This window comes from Heteronotia binoei, chromosome 21, assembly GCF_032191835.1.
Source record: "Heteronotia binoei isolate CCM8104 ecotype False Entrance Well chromosome 21, APGP_CSIRO_Hbin_v1, whole genome shotgun sequence".
Lineage (NCBI taxonomy): Eukaryota > Metazoa > Chordata > Lepidosauria > Squamata > Gekkonidae > Heteronotia > Heteronotia binoei.
Window position 1 is genome coordinate 18,637,129 of NC_083243.1, and position 12,861 is coordinate 18,649,989.

Here is a 12,861-nt window from a genome sequence, read left to right on the forward strand (position 1 = left end):
TCGATCCCAGCGAAAGCTGGTTCAGGTAGCCAGCTCCAGGTTGACTCAGCCTTCCGTCCTTCCGAGGTCGGTAAAATGAGTACCCAGCTTGCTGGGGGGGAAGTGTAAATGACTGGGGAAGGCAATGGCAAACCACCCCATTAAAAGTCTGCCGTGAAAACGTTGTGAAAGCAACGTCACCCCAGAGTCAAAAACGACTGGTGCTTGCACAGGGGACTACCTTTACATTTTTATTATGACATTCGCTGATTTGCTTTCAGTTCCCTTCCTAATAATCCCCAGCATAGCATTGGCAGCATAGCTCGGAACAGCAGTTAGAAGAAGTGCTATTTATGTAGCGCTTTCCGTGTTTAAAGTGCTTTATGTACTTTACCTTGCTGCACTTTACAATCCCTCTAAACACAAGGCAGTATTTATTATCTCCACAGTTCAGCCAAAGCTGAGGGGAAAGTGGCTTCCCTAAGACCACATTGCAAATTCATGGCAGATGCAAGATTTGAACCCAGGCCTTCCCAGATCACCGTTCATTGGCTGAGTCATTATTTTACACTGCTCAATATAAATATATGAGTCAGTGCGGCAGAGCCGCTTCAGCGCTGAACAGCTCTGCCCTGATTCATTCCCCACCCAACCCATCGCTGCTGTGTTGCAGTTTATGCCTGGACAGAATTTTGCATCCAAAGAGGTTGCACTCCAGTGGTTGGAGAATTCAGACAGTCTCGCATTCGGTGGTTGCAGTGAGACACACGCCACAGTCGCAGCGGATGGCCTTGGGGTAGGTGTAGAAAGGATCGACATTGGTTGCACAGTGCGGCAGTTTCACGGTTACCAGCTGGGTCTCGTTGTACGTGCAGAGCCGATGGTGTGCTTCGATGTAGGGAGGATCCAGCACCGGTTTCTGCCCATGAAAGAGAAAAATAGAGAGGTTGGCATAAGATTGGAGGCTAGGGTTGCCGAGTCCAATTTAAGAAATATCTGGGGGCTTCGGGGGTGGAGCCAGGAGACTTTGGGGGTGGAGCCAGGAGACATTAGGGGTGGAGCCAAGATCAAGGCTGTGACAAGCATAATTGAACTCCAAAGGGAGTTCTGGCCATCACATTTAAAGGGACGGCACACCTTTTCAATGCCTTCCTTCCATAGGAAATAATGAAGGATAGGGGCACCTTCTTTTGTGGCTCATAGAATTGGACCCCATGGTCCAATCATTTTGAAACTTGGAGGATACTTTGGGGAGAGGCACTAGATGCTGTACTGAAAATCTGGTGCCTCTACCTCAAAAAACAGTGCCCCCCCCGAGCCCCAGATACCCGTGGATCAATTCTCCATGATTTTCTATGGGAATAAATCTCCATAGGGAATAAGAGTACCCAGCAGACATTTCCCTCCCCTCCCCCTGCTTTCTGATGACCCTGAAGCGGGGGGAGGGCCTCCAAACTGGGGGATCCCCTGCCCCCACCTGGGGATTGGCAACCCTATTGGAGGCAGACATTTTTCATCCATCTCTCATAGGAATAGGTAGGGTTGCCAATTCCCAGGTGGGGGCAGGGGATCCCCCAGTTTGGAGGCCCTCCCCCCGCTTCAGGGTCATCAGAAAGCAGGGGGAGAGGAGAGAAATGTCTGCTGGGCACTCTATTATTCCTTATGGAGATTTATTCCCATAGAAAATCATAAAGAATTGATCCGTGGGTATCTGGGGCTCTGGGGGGGCTGTTGTTTGGGGTAAAGGCATCAAATTTCCAGTATAGCATTTAGTGCCTCTCCCCAAAGTACCCCCCAAGTTTCAAAAAGATTGGACCAGGGGGTCCAATTCTATGAGCCCCAAAAGAAGGTGCCCCTATCCTTCATTATTTCCTATGGAAGGAAGGAATTGAAAAGGTGTGCCGTCCCTTTAAATGTGATGGCCAGAACTCCCTTTGGAGTTCAGTTATGCTTGTCACACCCTTGCTCCTGGCTCCACCCCTAATGTCTTCTGGCTCCACCCCCAAAGTCTCCTGGCTCCACCCCCAAAGTCCCCAGATATTTCTTGAATTGGACTTGGCAACCCTAGGAATAGGCCTCGATTGAGTCATCAAGTGCCATTGTCTGGCAGAGCAAAAGAAGAGCGTCTGCACACAGTGAGTAATAAATGAGGGTTGCCGGCCTCCAGGTGCAGCCTGGAGCTCTCCCGCTTTCACAACTGATCTCCGGCTGGCAGAGATCAGCTCCCCTGGAGAGAAAATGGCTGCTTTGAAGGGTGGGATCTACAGCATTGGACCATGCTGAGGCCCCTCCCCTCCTCAAACCCCACCCTCTCCTGGCCCCACCCCCAAAGTCTCTGGGTATTTTCCAACACAGACCTGGCAACACTAAGTTAGCTTAGGGCAGGGGTGGCCAAACTTGCTTAACGTAAGAGCGACACAGAACAAACATCAGTTGTTTGAGAGACGCAAATAGATGGGGGGAGGAAGAGGTGGGAAGAAAGCAACTTTAACTTTAAATGTATTTTCCAAGCTGCCAGCTGGCTTGGCTTGGAGAAGTGATTTAAAGAGACAAATGCCTTCTCCAGGCTGGCCAATGGAGGTGGTGGGGGCTCCGAGAGCCACACAATATGTGTGAAAGAGCCACATGTGGCTCCTGAGCCACAGTTCAGCCACCCCTGCTCTAATGGTTAACGCACAAATTACACAGAGAGCCTTTTTGATTTAAGTTAAGAAATCAGTAGTGGTGGATTTATTTAAAGAAACATAACACATGGGTATTGCAGTGAGAAAGAGTGACTAAACTGTTCTAGCTAACTGGATGGCTTTGGATTGTAGTAGGCCATCTGCTTAGTTCAGTTCAGGAGGAGAGACACCATGCTGTTCTTCCTGCTGCATGCAGGGAAGAAGAAGAAAGAGGAGAACAGGCAGAAGGAAATTGCCTGAGATTACATTCTACCAATCAGAGCGTAGACAGGAAGGAGACGGCTCTATGGTGTTCGTAGTCTTGAAGGACTGAGCAAGAGACATCGTCAGGCTGTTCTTCTAACAGGTTTGCCATTGCCTGCCTCTGCATAGCAACCCTGGCCTTCCTTAGAAGGTCTCTCATCCAAGACCTAACCAGAGGCAAGGAATCTGATTAGCTTCTGAGGTCTGATGAGATCAGACAAGCCAAGGCCATCTAGGTCAAGGCAGCCACTACCCTAAGGCATTATTTATAAAGGCTGGCAAAGCGAAACAGCTTCGCTGTGTAACTTTGCAGAGGCGGAACTTCTTGTTTGATTCCCCACTCCTCCACTTGCAGCTGCTGGGATGGCCTTGGGTCAGCCATAGCTCTGGCAGAGGTTGTCCTTGAAAGGGCAGCTGCTGTGAAAGCCCTCTCCAGCCCCACCCACCTCACAGGGTGTCTGTTGTGGGGGAGGAAGGTAAAGGAGATTGTGAGCCGCTCTGAGACTCTTCGGAGTGGAGGGCGGGATATAAATCCAATATCTTCATCTACCTCACAGGGTGCCTGTTGTGGGGGAGGAAGGTAAAGGAGATTGTGAGCCGCTCTGAGACTCTTCAGAGTGGAGGGCGGGATATAAATCCAATATCTTCATCTACCTCACAGGGTGCCTGATGTGGGGGAGGAAGGGAAAGGAGATTGTGAGCCGCTCTGAGACTCTTCGGAGTGGAGGGCGGGATATAAATCCAATATCTTCATCTACCTCACAGGGTGCCTGTTGTGGGGGAGGAAGGGAAAGGAGATTGTGAGCCGCTCTGAGACTCTTCGGAGTGGAGGGCGGGATATAAATCCAATATCTTCATCTACCTCACAGGGTGTCTGTTGTGGGGGAGGAAGGGAAAGGAGATTGTGAGCCGCTCTGAGACTCTTCGGAGTGGAGGGCGGGATATAAATCCAATATTTTCTTCTTCTTCTTCTTCTTGGATTTCTGCAAGACACCTAAATGTACTCAGCTGGCAAACCAGAGATCTGCAGCTAAGGTTCCCAAGCCCAATACAAGAAATATCTGGAGCCAGGAGACTTTAGGGGTGGGGCCAGGAGACATTGGGGGTGGGGCCAGGAGCAAGGTTGGAACAAGTACAATTAAACTCCAAAGGGAATCCTGGCCATTGCATTGAAAGGGACTGCACACCTTTTCAATGCCTTCCCTCCATTAGAAATAATGAAGGATAGTGGCACCTTCTTTGAGGGTTCATAGAATTGGCCCCCCTGGTCCAATCCTTTTGAAACTTGGCGGGTGGTTTGAGGAAAGGCAACAGATGCTATGCTGCAAATTTGGTGCCTCTACCTCAAAGAACATCCCCCCCCCAGAGCCCCAGATAACCGCAGATCAATTCCCCATTATTCCCTATGGGAATTGTTCTCCATAGGGAATAACAGAGTGCCTAGTGGACATTTCCCTCCCACCCACCCCATTTTCTAAAGCTTTCTAAAGTGGGGGGAGGGCCTCCAAACTGGGGAATCCCCTGCCCCCTTCCTCTCTCACACACGCACACTTACTGGGTCTGGTTCCTCCACAACTTTACTTGATGTGAAAACGAAAGCAAAACAAACGGAAGGGCTACGCTCTTAGGAAGTTGCTGCTGACCCTTCCCTATGAAGCGCTTCCTGTTTCCTGCTTCCTGCTCAGCTTTAAAGGCACACAAACAACAGAAACACACAGACACATTTTCTAAACCTGCCAGAGCTCTAGAAGTACATTGCAGCTGTGGGGGCAGGGCTTCCCCGCCAGCCATCTGACTGGGGGTGGGGGGAAGCCTGTAAAACCGGGGGATCCCCTGCTGGGACCTGGGGATTGAGAAGCCTATCTGCAGCTCTTTTGTGTATTGCCAGGGCTTTTTTTTTTTTAGCAGGAGCTCCTTTGCATATTAGGCCACACACCCCTGATTGTGACCGCTCTGAGACTCTGAGATTCAGAGTATAAGGTGGGATATAAATCCAACATCTTCTTCTTTAAAGTGTTAAGAAGTCCAAAAAAAAAAGCTTTGCAGATCACCTTCAGGATCTTGAATATCTAGAGATCTACATACACAGTGGAAAAAGTTAGTAAACTAAAAGGAAGGCATGGCTTTTCCCATCGCTTGTCACAAACCAGAAAACTCTCTGTTTTGTCTTGCAGGGTGTGTGTGTGTTAATTCGCTAAAATCCAGCAGGGGTTTCCCAAGCGCATGTAGGAAAATTAGACTTTGAAGGAATTTAAAATTAGTCACGCTTTTGTTCTGCTGGGCGTGTGCGGACTCATTCAAACCCACCCACCGCACCATTGCCACAATTTGGAGGCATCCAAAATTAGAAACAAAACATATTCTAGGGGACTGGAATAATATGTATCACTTTTGAATCAGGGGCTCAGTTTTAATCTCCAAGGAATTTTCTGTCAAGTAGAGAAATAAAAGGACAGTTCCTCCCCCCCCCCCCCCGTCCCCTTTAAGTGTTTAAACCCTAAGAGGCTTTGGAAATTATATAATGGGAGCATTACGTAAAGGAGTTAGAAACATTTTGCCGCAAAACGTTCCTCTTTTTTTTTTCATTCAGGGGGAGAACCGGCCATGTGGAATCGTCAAAGAAGAGATTCTCAATAACAGCCTGATGAACCGGACTTGTGATATTTGGTTGCCAAATTATGTCATCCGTTTGCCTGCAAAAACTGGCTGTGAGCCACCTTGCCGGCTTGAGTTTTTACAAAGCAGACTGGCCGCGTTCTTTCCATAAAAAAATCTATTGCTAGATAATTTGAACATGTTTCTTTCACCTTTCCCAAAGCAGTTCAAGACAAAGTTCTATAGGGTTGCCAGCTCTGGGTTGGGAAATACCCAGGAGATTTTTGGGGTGGAGCCTTGGGGTTTGGGGAGGGGAGGGCCTCCTGCGGGATATGCCATAGATTCCACCCTCCAAAGCCACCATTTTCCCAAGACGCAGGGATGGAATTCTAGCAGGAGCTCCTTTGCATATTAGGCTGGGTTGCCAAGTCCAATTCAACAAATATCTGGGGACTTTGGGGGTGGAGCCAGGAGACAATGGAGCCAGGAGCAAGGGTGTGACAAGCATAATTGAACTTCAAGGGAGTTCTGGCCGTCACATTTCAAGGGACCGCACACCTTTTTAAATGCCTTCCCTCCACTGGAAATAATGAAGGATGGGGCACCTTCTTTGGGGGCTCACAGAATTGGGCTCTCTGGTTCAATCCTTTTGAAATTTGGAGGGTATTTTGGGGAGAGGCACTGGATGCTATGCTGCAAATTTGGTGCCTCTACCTCAAAAAACAGCCCCACCCAGAGCCCCAGATACCCGCAGATCAATTCTGCAGTATTTCCCATGAGAATAAATCTCCATAGGGAATAATAGAGCCCCCTCCTCCCCGCCCACTTTCTCTCTCTCACTCACACACACACTTAACTGTCTCTGGTGCCTCCACAACAAGGTCTGGAAAGTACAGGGGCTACGCTGCTCTCTTTTACACACACACAAAAACACACACACTTGCTCTGAAACAAAAGCAAAACAAATGGAGGGGCTGCATTCCGACAAGGTCTGCTGTTACTGACCTTTCCGCATGAAGCACTTCATGCTTCCCGCTCCAATTTAAAGGCACACACACACATTTTAAAACCGGATGTGTTTGCAGGTCCTGCCAGAGATCTAGAGGTACATGGTGACTGTGGGGGAGGGTCTTCCCCGCAGGCCAGCTGGCTGGGGGGGGTGTGGAGTCTGTAAAACCGGGGGATCCCCCGCTGGGACCTGGGGATTGGGAAGCCTAATATTAGGCCACATACCCCTGATGTAGCCAGTCCTCCTGGAACTTACAGTAGGCCCTGTACTAAGAGCCCAGTAAGCTCTTGGAGGATTGGCTATAGGGTTGCCAATCCCCAGGTGGGGGCACGGGACCCCCTAGTTTGGAGGCCCTCCCCCCGCTTCAGGGTCATCAGAAAGTGGGGGGGGGAGGGAAATGTTTGCTGGGTACTCATGATTCCCTATGGCGACTTATTCCATAGAAAATAATGGAGAATTGATCCACGGGTATCTGGGGCTCTGGGGGCCCTGTTTTTTGAGGTAGAGGCACCAAATTTTCAGTATAGCATCCAGTGGCTCTCCCCAAAATACTCCCTAAGTTTCAAAAGGATTGGACCAGGGGGTCCAGTTCTATGAGCCCCCAAAGAAGGTACCCTTATCCTTCATTATTTCCTATGGAAGGAAGTCATTTAAAAGCTGTGCGGTCCCTTGAAATGTGATGGCCAAAACTCCATTTGGAGTTCAGTTATGTTTGTCACACCATAGCTCCTGGCTCCACCCCAGTGTCTCCTGGCTCCACCCCCAAAGTCTCCTGGCTCTACCCCAGTGTCTCCTGGCTCCACCCTCAAAGTCTCCTGCCTCCACCCCCAAAGTCTCCTGCCTCCACCCCCAATGTCTCCTGGCTCCACCCCAGTGTCTCCTGGCTCCACCCCAGTGTCTCCTGGCTCCACCCCCAGTGTCTCCTGGATCCACCCCCAAAGTCTCCTGCCTCCACCCCCAAAGTCTCCTGCCTCCACCCCCAATGTCTCCTGGCTCCACCCCCAATGTCTCCTGGCTCCACCCCAGTGTCTCCTGGCTCCACCCCCAAAGTCCCCAGATATTTCTTGAATTGGACTTGGCAACCCTGATTGGCTACATCAGCGGTGTGTCCTAATATGCAAAGGAGCTCCTGCTAGAATTCCACCCTGTCCAAGAGGAAATGATGTTGGTTGTCTGGAGAGCAACTGTAATAGCAGGAGCTCTTCAGGCCCCACCAGGAGGTAGGGTTGCCAAGTCCAATTCAAGAAATATCTGTCCCGATGCATCCTCACCTCCCAAGTCTCACATCGCCCCCAGCAGGCATCGGTGGTGATGCGTGTCGGCCGGCATCCAGGCTTCTTGGCCAGGAAGGTAAACTCCCGGACAGCGCAGCCGATGAATGTCTTCAGGTTCACTTTGGAAGGCTTGGGGGCCGGGACGCAGGCAGCCAGGAACACCAGAGATACCCAGCTCAGCAGCGATACCTGCTGGGACTTCATGCTGCGAAAAAGGTGGGAAAGTTAACACACATTTGCAAAGGAGTTCCTGCTACAAGAGTGTTAAAGCTGCAGTACTGCAGTCCTAAGCTCTGCCCGCGACCTGAGTTCGATCCCCGGCGGAAGCTGGGTTTTCAGGTAGCCGGCTCCAGGTTGACTCAGTCTTCCATCCTTCCGAGGTCGGTCAAAGGAGTCCCCAGCTTGCTGGGGGGAAAGTGAAAATGACTGGGGAAGGCAATGGCAAACCACCGCATAAAAAGTCTGCCATGAAAACGTTGTGAAAGCAACATCACCCCAGAGTCGGAAACGACTGGTGCGTGCACAGGGGACCTTTCCTTTTCCTCCTGCAACCTTAACTTACATGCAGTAAAAACAGACGATGTGAAGCCTCTAACTCTAAGGGCCTCTTGGAGAATACCGATCTTTCATTATCTTGCCAAATGACAAATCGCAAGATCCTTTCAGGGACACCATGGCATCCAACTGATATTAGTTTTGATTATAACCAGGGCATTTTTTGTAGCAGGAGCTCCTTTACTGTGAGCAGAAAAAAGGAATAGAGGAGAACCATCCAAGCTGTCCAGAGCTCTTGGGGGGAAATATTATAACTTATAATCAGGGCTTTTTTTTTCTAGCAGGAACTTCTTTGCATATTAGGTTGCACCTCCCCTGATATAGCCAATCCTCCAAGAGCTCAGTGGTAGGGACGGTGGGGAGGGACGGTGGCTCAGTGGCAGAGCATCTGCTTGGGAAGCAGAAGGTCCCAGGTTCAATCCCTGGCATCTCCAACTCAAAAGGGTCCAGGCAAATAGGTGTGAAAAACCTCAGCTTGAGACCCTGGAGAGCCGCTACCAGTCTGAGAAGAAAATACTGACTTTGATAGACCAAGGGTCTGATTCAGTATAAGGCAGCTTCATATGTTCATAGCTTCCAGGGCTCTTCATACAGGGCCTGCTGTAAGCTCTAGGACAGGGGTGGCCAAACTGCGGTTTGGGAGCCACATGTGGCTCTTTCACACATATTGTGTGGCTCTCAAAGCCCCCACCACCCCATTAGCTGGCTTGGAGAAGACATTTCTCTCTTTAAATCACTTCTGCAAGCTAAGCCAGCCAGCAGCTTGAAGAACACATTTAAAGTTGCTTTATTTTCACCTCTCTCTCCCTCCTCCCCATCAACCAACCAACCAACCAACCTACCTACCTACCTACCTACCTACCTACCTAGCTTCCTTCCTTCCTTCCTTCCTTCCTTCCTTCCTTCCTGTCTTGCGGCTTTCAAACATCTGATGTTCACGTTTTGCGGCTCTCAAACATTGGACATTTATTCCATGTGGCTCTTACCTGGAGCAAGTTTGGCCACCCCTGCGCTAGGAGGATTGACTACATCGGGGTGTGTGGCCTAATATGCAAAGGAGCTCCTGCTACAAAAAATGCCCTGGTTATAATCAAAACTAATGTCAGTTGGATGCCATGGCGTCCCTGAAAGGATCCTGCGATTTGTCAATTGGCAAGATAATGAAAGATCGGTATTCTCCAAGAGGCCCTTAGAGCTAGAGGCTTCACATCGTCTGTTTTTACTGTATGCAAGTTAAGGTTGCTGGTTCCAGGCTGGGCAATTCTTGGAGATTTTAGGGTTAAGTCTGGGGCGGACAGGGAGCTCAATGGGATATAATGTTATAGAGAAGCTACCTTCCAATTTAGCCATTTTCCTAGGGTTGCCAATCACCAGGTGGGAGCAGGGGATCCTCCAGTTTAGAGCCCCCCCCCCACTTAAGGGTCATCAGAAAGCGGGGGGGGGGATGTTTGCTGGGCACTCCATTATTCCCTATGGAGACCGATTCCCATAGGGTATAATGAAGAATTGATCCACGGGTATCTGGGGCTCGGGGGGGCTGTTTTTTTAGGTACATGCACCAAATTTTCAGCATAGCATCCATTGCCTCTCCTCAAAATGCCCTCCAAGTTTCAAAAGGATTGGACCAGGAGGTCCAATTCTATGAGCCCCCCCCCAAAATGCCCCATTCTTCATTATTTCCAGTGGAGGGAAGGCATTTAAAAGGTGTGCGGTCCCTTTAAATGTGATGGCCAGAATGCCCTTTGTAGTTCGGTTATGCTTGTCACATCCTTGCTCCTGGCTCCACCCCCAAAGTCCCCAGATATTTCTTGAATTGGACTTGGCAACCCTACATTTTCCCCAGGGAAACTGATCTGGAGGAGCCATTGTGATTCTGTGAGTTATCCAGGCCCCACCTGGAGATTGGCAACCTACACTCTGTTCACATGCCTCTGTCTGAGGAAGCAAAATATACATAATTTAGTAAATCAGGTGTGTTTGTGTGTGTGTGAAGTGCCATCGTAAGAACCTAAGAGAAGCCATGTTGGATCAGGCCAGTGGCCCATCCAGTCCAAGATTCTGTGTCCCATGGTGGACAAACCCCAGGTTCCATCAGGAGGTCCCCCAGCTTGGTCAGAACTCCAGAAGCCCTCCCGCTGTTGCCCCCCGCTCAAGCACCAAGAAGACAGAGCATCACTGCCCCAGACAGAGTGTTCCATCTAGACCTTGTGGCTAATAGCCACTGATGGACCTCTGCTCCAGATGCTTATCCAATCCCCTCTTGAAGCTGTCTATGCTTGTAGCTGCCACTACAGAGCATCACTGCCACTACAGAGCAAGACAGAGTGTTCCATCTACATAGTGAACATATATGAACATATGAAGCTGCCTTATACTGAATCAGACCCTTGTTCCATCGAAGTCAGTATTGTCTTCTCAGACTGGCAGCGGCTCTCCAGAGTCTCAAGCTGAGGTTTTTCACACCTATTTGCCTGGACCCTTTTTTGGAGATGCCAGGGATTGAACCTGGGACCTTCTGCTTCCCAAGCAGATGCTCTACCACTGAGCCACCATCCCTCCCCCTCTGATGTGTTCATGACAACATCAGAGAAGCCATGTTGGATCAGGCCAACAGTCCCTCCAGTCCACCACCCTGTGTCACACAGTAGCCAAAACCCAGGGACCATCAGGAGGTCCACCCGTAGGGCCAGAATTCCAGAAGTCCTCCTACTGCTGTTCCCAAGCATCAAGGATACACAGCATCACTACCTCACTGTCAAGTCACAACTGATTTATGGCAACAACCCCATAGGGTTTTTAAGGCAAGAAACTAACAGACATTTACCATTGCTTGCTGCTGCATAGCAACCCTGAAATTCCTTGGTGGTCCAGTAGCACCATAAAGACCAACAAGACTTCCAGGGTGTGAGGTTTCGATAGTCAATGCTCCCTTCGTTTGTCACCAAACATTTAATGATGCATACCTGTTGCAGGTGGGTAGCCCGGTTGGTCTGAAGCAGAACAAGTTGGAATTCAGTAGCACCTTTAAGGCCAGTAGGAACTCTAAAGGTATCTGAAGAAGCTTGCAGGCTCCTGAAAGCTTATATCCAGAATAAAACTTGGTCTTAAAGGTGCCACTGCACTCAAACTTGGTTCTGGGGCTCCAGACCAGGGGTGACCAAACTTGCTTAATGTAAGAGTCACATAGAATAAACATTAGATGTTTGAGAGTCGCAAGATGGATGGATGGGAGGGAGGGAGGGAGGGAGGGAGGAAGGAAGGAAGGAAGGAAGGAAGGAAGGAAGGAAGGAAGGAAGGAAGGAAGGAAGGAAGGAAGGAAGGAAGGAAGGAAGGAGAGGTGGAAAGAAAGCAACTTTAACTTTAAATGCATTCTGCAAGCTGCCACTGGCTTTTCTTAGAGAAATGATTTAAAGAGAGAAATGCCTTCTCCAAGCCAGCCAGTGTGGTGGTGGTGGGGGGGGGGGGCTTCGAGAGCCACACAATATGTGTGAAAGAGCCACGTGTGGCTCCCGAACCACAGTTTGGCCACCATTGCTCCAGACCAACACAGCTCTCCACCTGGATCTACCCAGAACGAAACTTCGTTGGTCTTCAAGGTGCCCCTGGACTCAAGATTGGTTCTGCTGCTTCAGGTTATCACGCCTGCCCACCTGAATATATCTTCATGAAGGCACCACGTTAAGCCGCATGGAATGGAACTCCATCAACCTTGAGAAGAAACTTGCCGAGGTACAACCTGATATTTCCTTCGTCGCCAAATGCCAAAACCTGGAGGTATCTGGAGAAGTGTGCATGCCCCCGAAAGCTTAGACCCAGAATAAAATTTTATTAGTCTTAAAGTTGCCACTGGACTCAACGTTTGTTCTTTTGCATGACCATTGTCCCAGTTGTTCTTTGCAAAGGAGAGCAAAAATAACCCCCTCTTACCTGGCCTGGCAGATGCCGCGGCTTTCCCCACGTTGCAATTCTAAGCTGCAGAGTGTGGTTTGCAAAAGCCAGGGGAATCGCACAGTTGCCTCTGGGCAGGGTTTGCTCTCAGCGGCTCTCTTTCCCAGCTGCTCCCAGGCTGCCTCTTTGCTCACATTTATAGAGGAGGCCCCTGTCACTCAAATGACAATGGAGGCAGATCCTTGCACGAACCAGCTGCAGCATCAAAAGACCTGAAAGCTCGAAAGCAAAGCTCCTCTCTCCTTAAAGTGTTTCAAACTTCAGGGGTATTGTGTCTCGGAACATCACCTGGATGCATCCAAAGCAGCAGGTCTGCGGGATTTCAGGTAGGGGGAGAATGAGCAGGCCACTAGATCTGCCAACCCCAACCTCAGGGCTTTTTTTTTTTTGTAGCAGGAACTCCTTTGCATATTAGGCCACACACCCCCTGATGTAGCCAATCCTCCTGTAGTTTACTGTAAGTCCTGTACTGAGAGCCCTGTAAGCTCTTGGAGGATTGGCTACATCAGGGGGTGTGGCCTAATATGCAAAGGAGTTCTTGCTACAAAAAAAGCCCTGCCCAACCCCATCTCCT

At 49.7% G+C, this 12,861-nt stretch overlaps 1 protein-coding gene across 2 annotated transcripts; it reads right to left on the bottom strand.

Moving 5' to 3' along the window:
- Positions 1 to 217: 217 nt before the first annotated feature.
- GPHB5 (glycoprotein hormone subunit beta 5) lies at positions 218 to 12,396 on the bottom strand. Of its 2 annotated transcripts, none has more exons than XM_060262190.1 (3): positions 12,267 to 12,396; positions 7,782 to 7,989; positions 218 to 898 (listed from the first exon to the last, which is right to left on the bottom strand). In XM_060262190.1, exons 2-3 carry the CDS (start codon positions 7,986 to 7,988, stop codon positions 710 to 712), a joined length of 396 nt encoding a protein of 131 aa, XP_060118173.1. In that variant the 5' UTR covers position 7,989; positions 12,267 to 12,396; the 3' UTR covers positions 218 to 709. The 2 variants fall into 2 exon arrangements, with proteins under 2 accessions (XP_060118173.1, XP_060118172.1); XM_060262189.1 differs by lacking the exon at positions 12,267 to 12,396 and adding an exon at positions 11,303 to 11,390.
- Positions 12,397 to 12,861: the final 465 nt, after the last annotated feature.

What these genes read in the sequence shown, in the direction of transcription:
- GPHB5 (XM_060262190.1), bottom strand. Translation starts at nt 7,988, where the DNA reads ATGAAGTCCCAGCAGGTATCGCTGCTGAGCTGGGTATCTCTGGTGTTC. An exon ending in GGCGATGTGAGACTTGGGAG is followed by an intron (nt 899 to 7,781) that starts GTGAGGATGCAT and finishes TTTCATGGGCAG; the next exon opens with AAACCGGTGCTGGATCCTCC.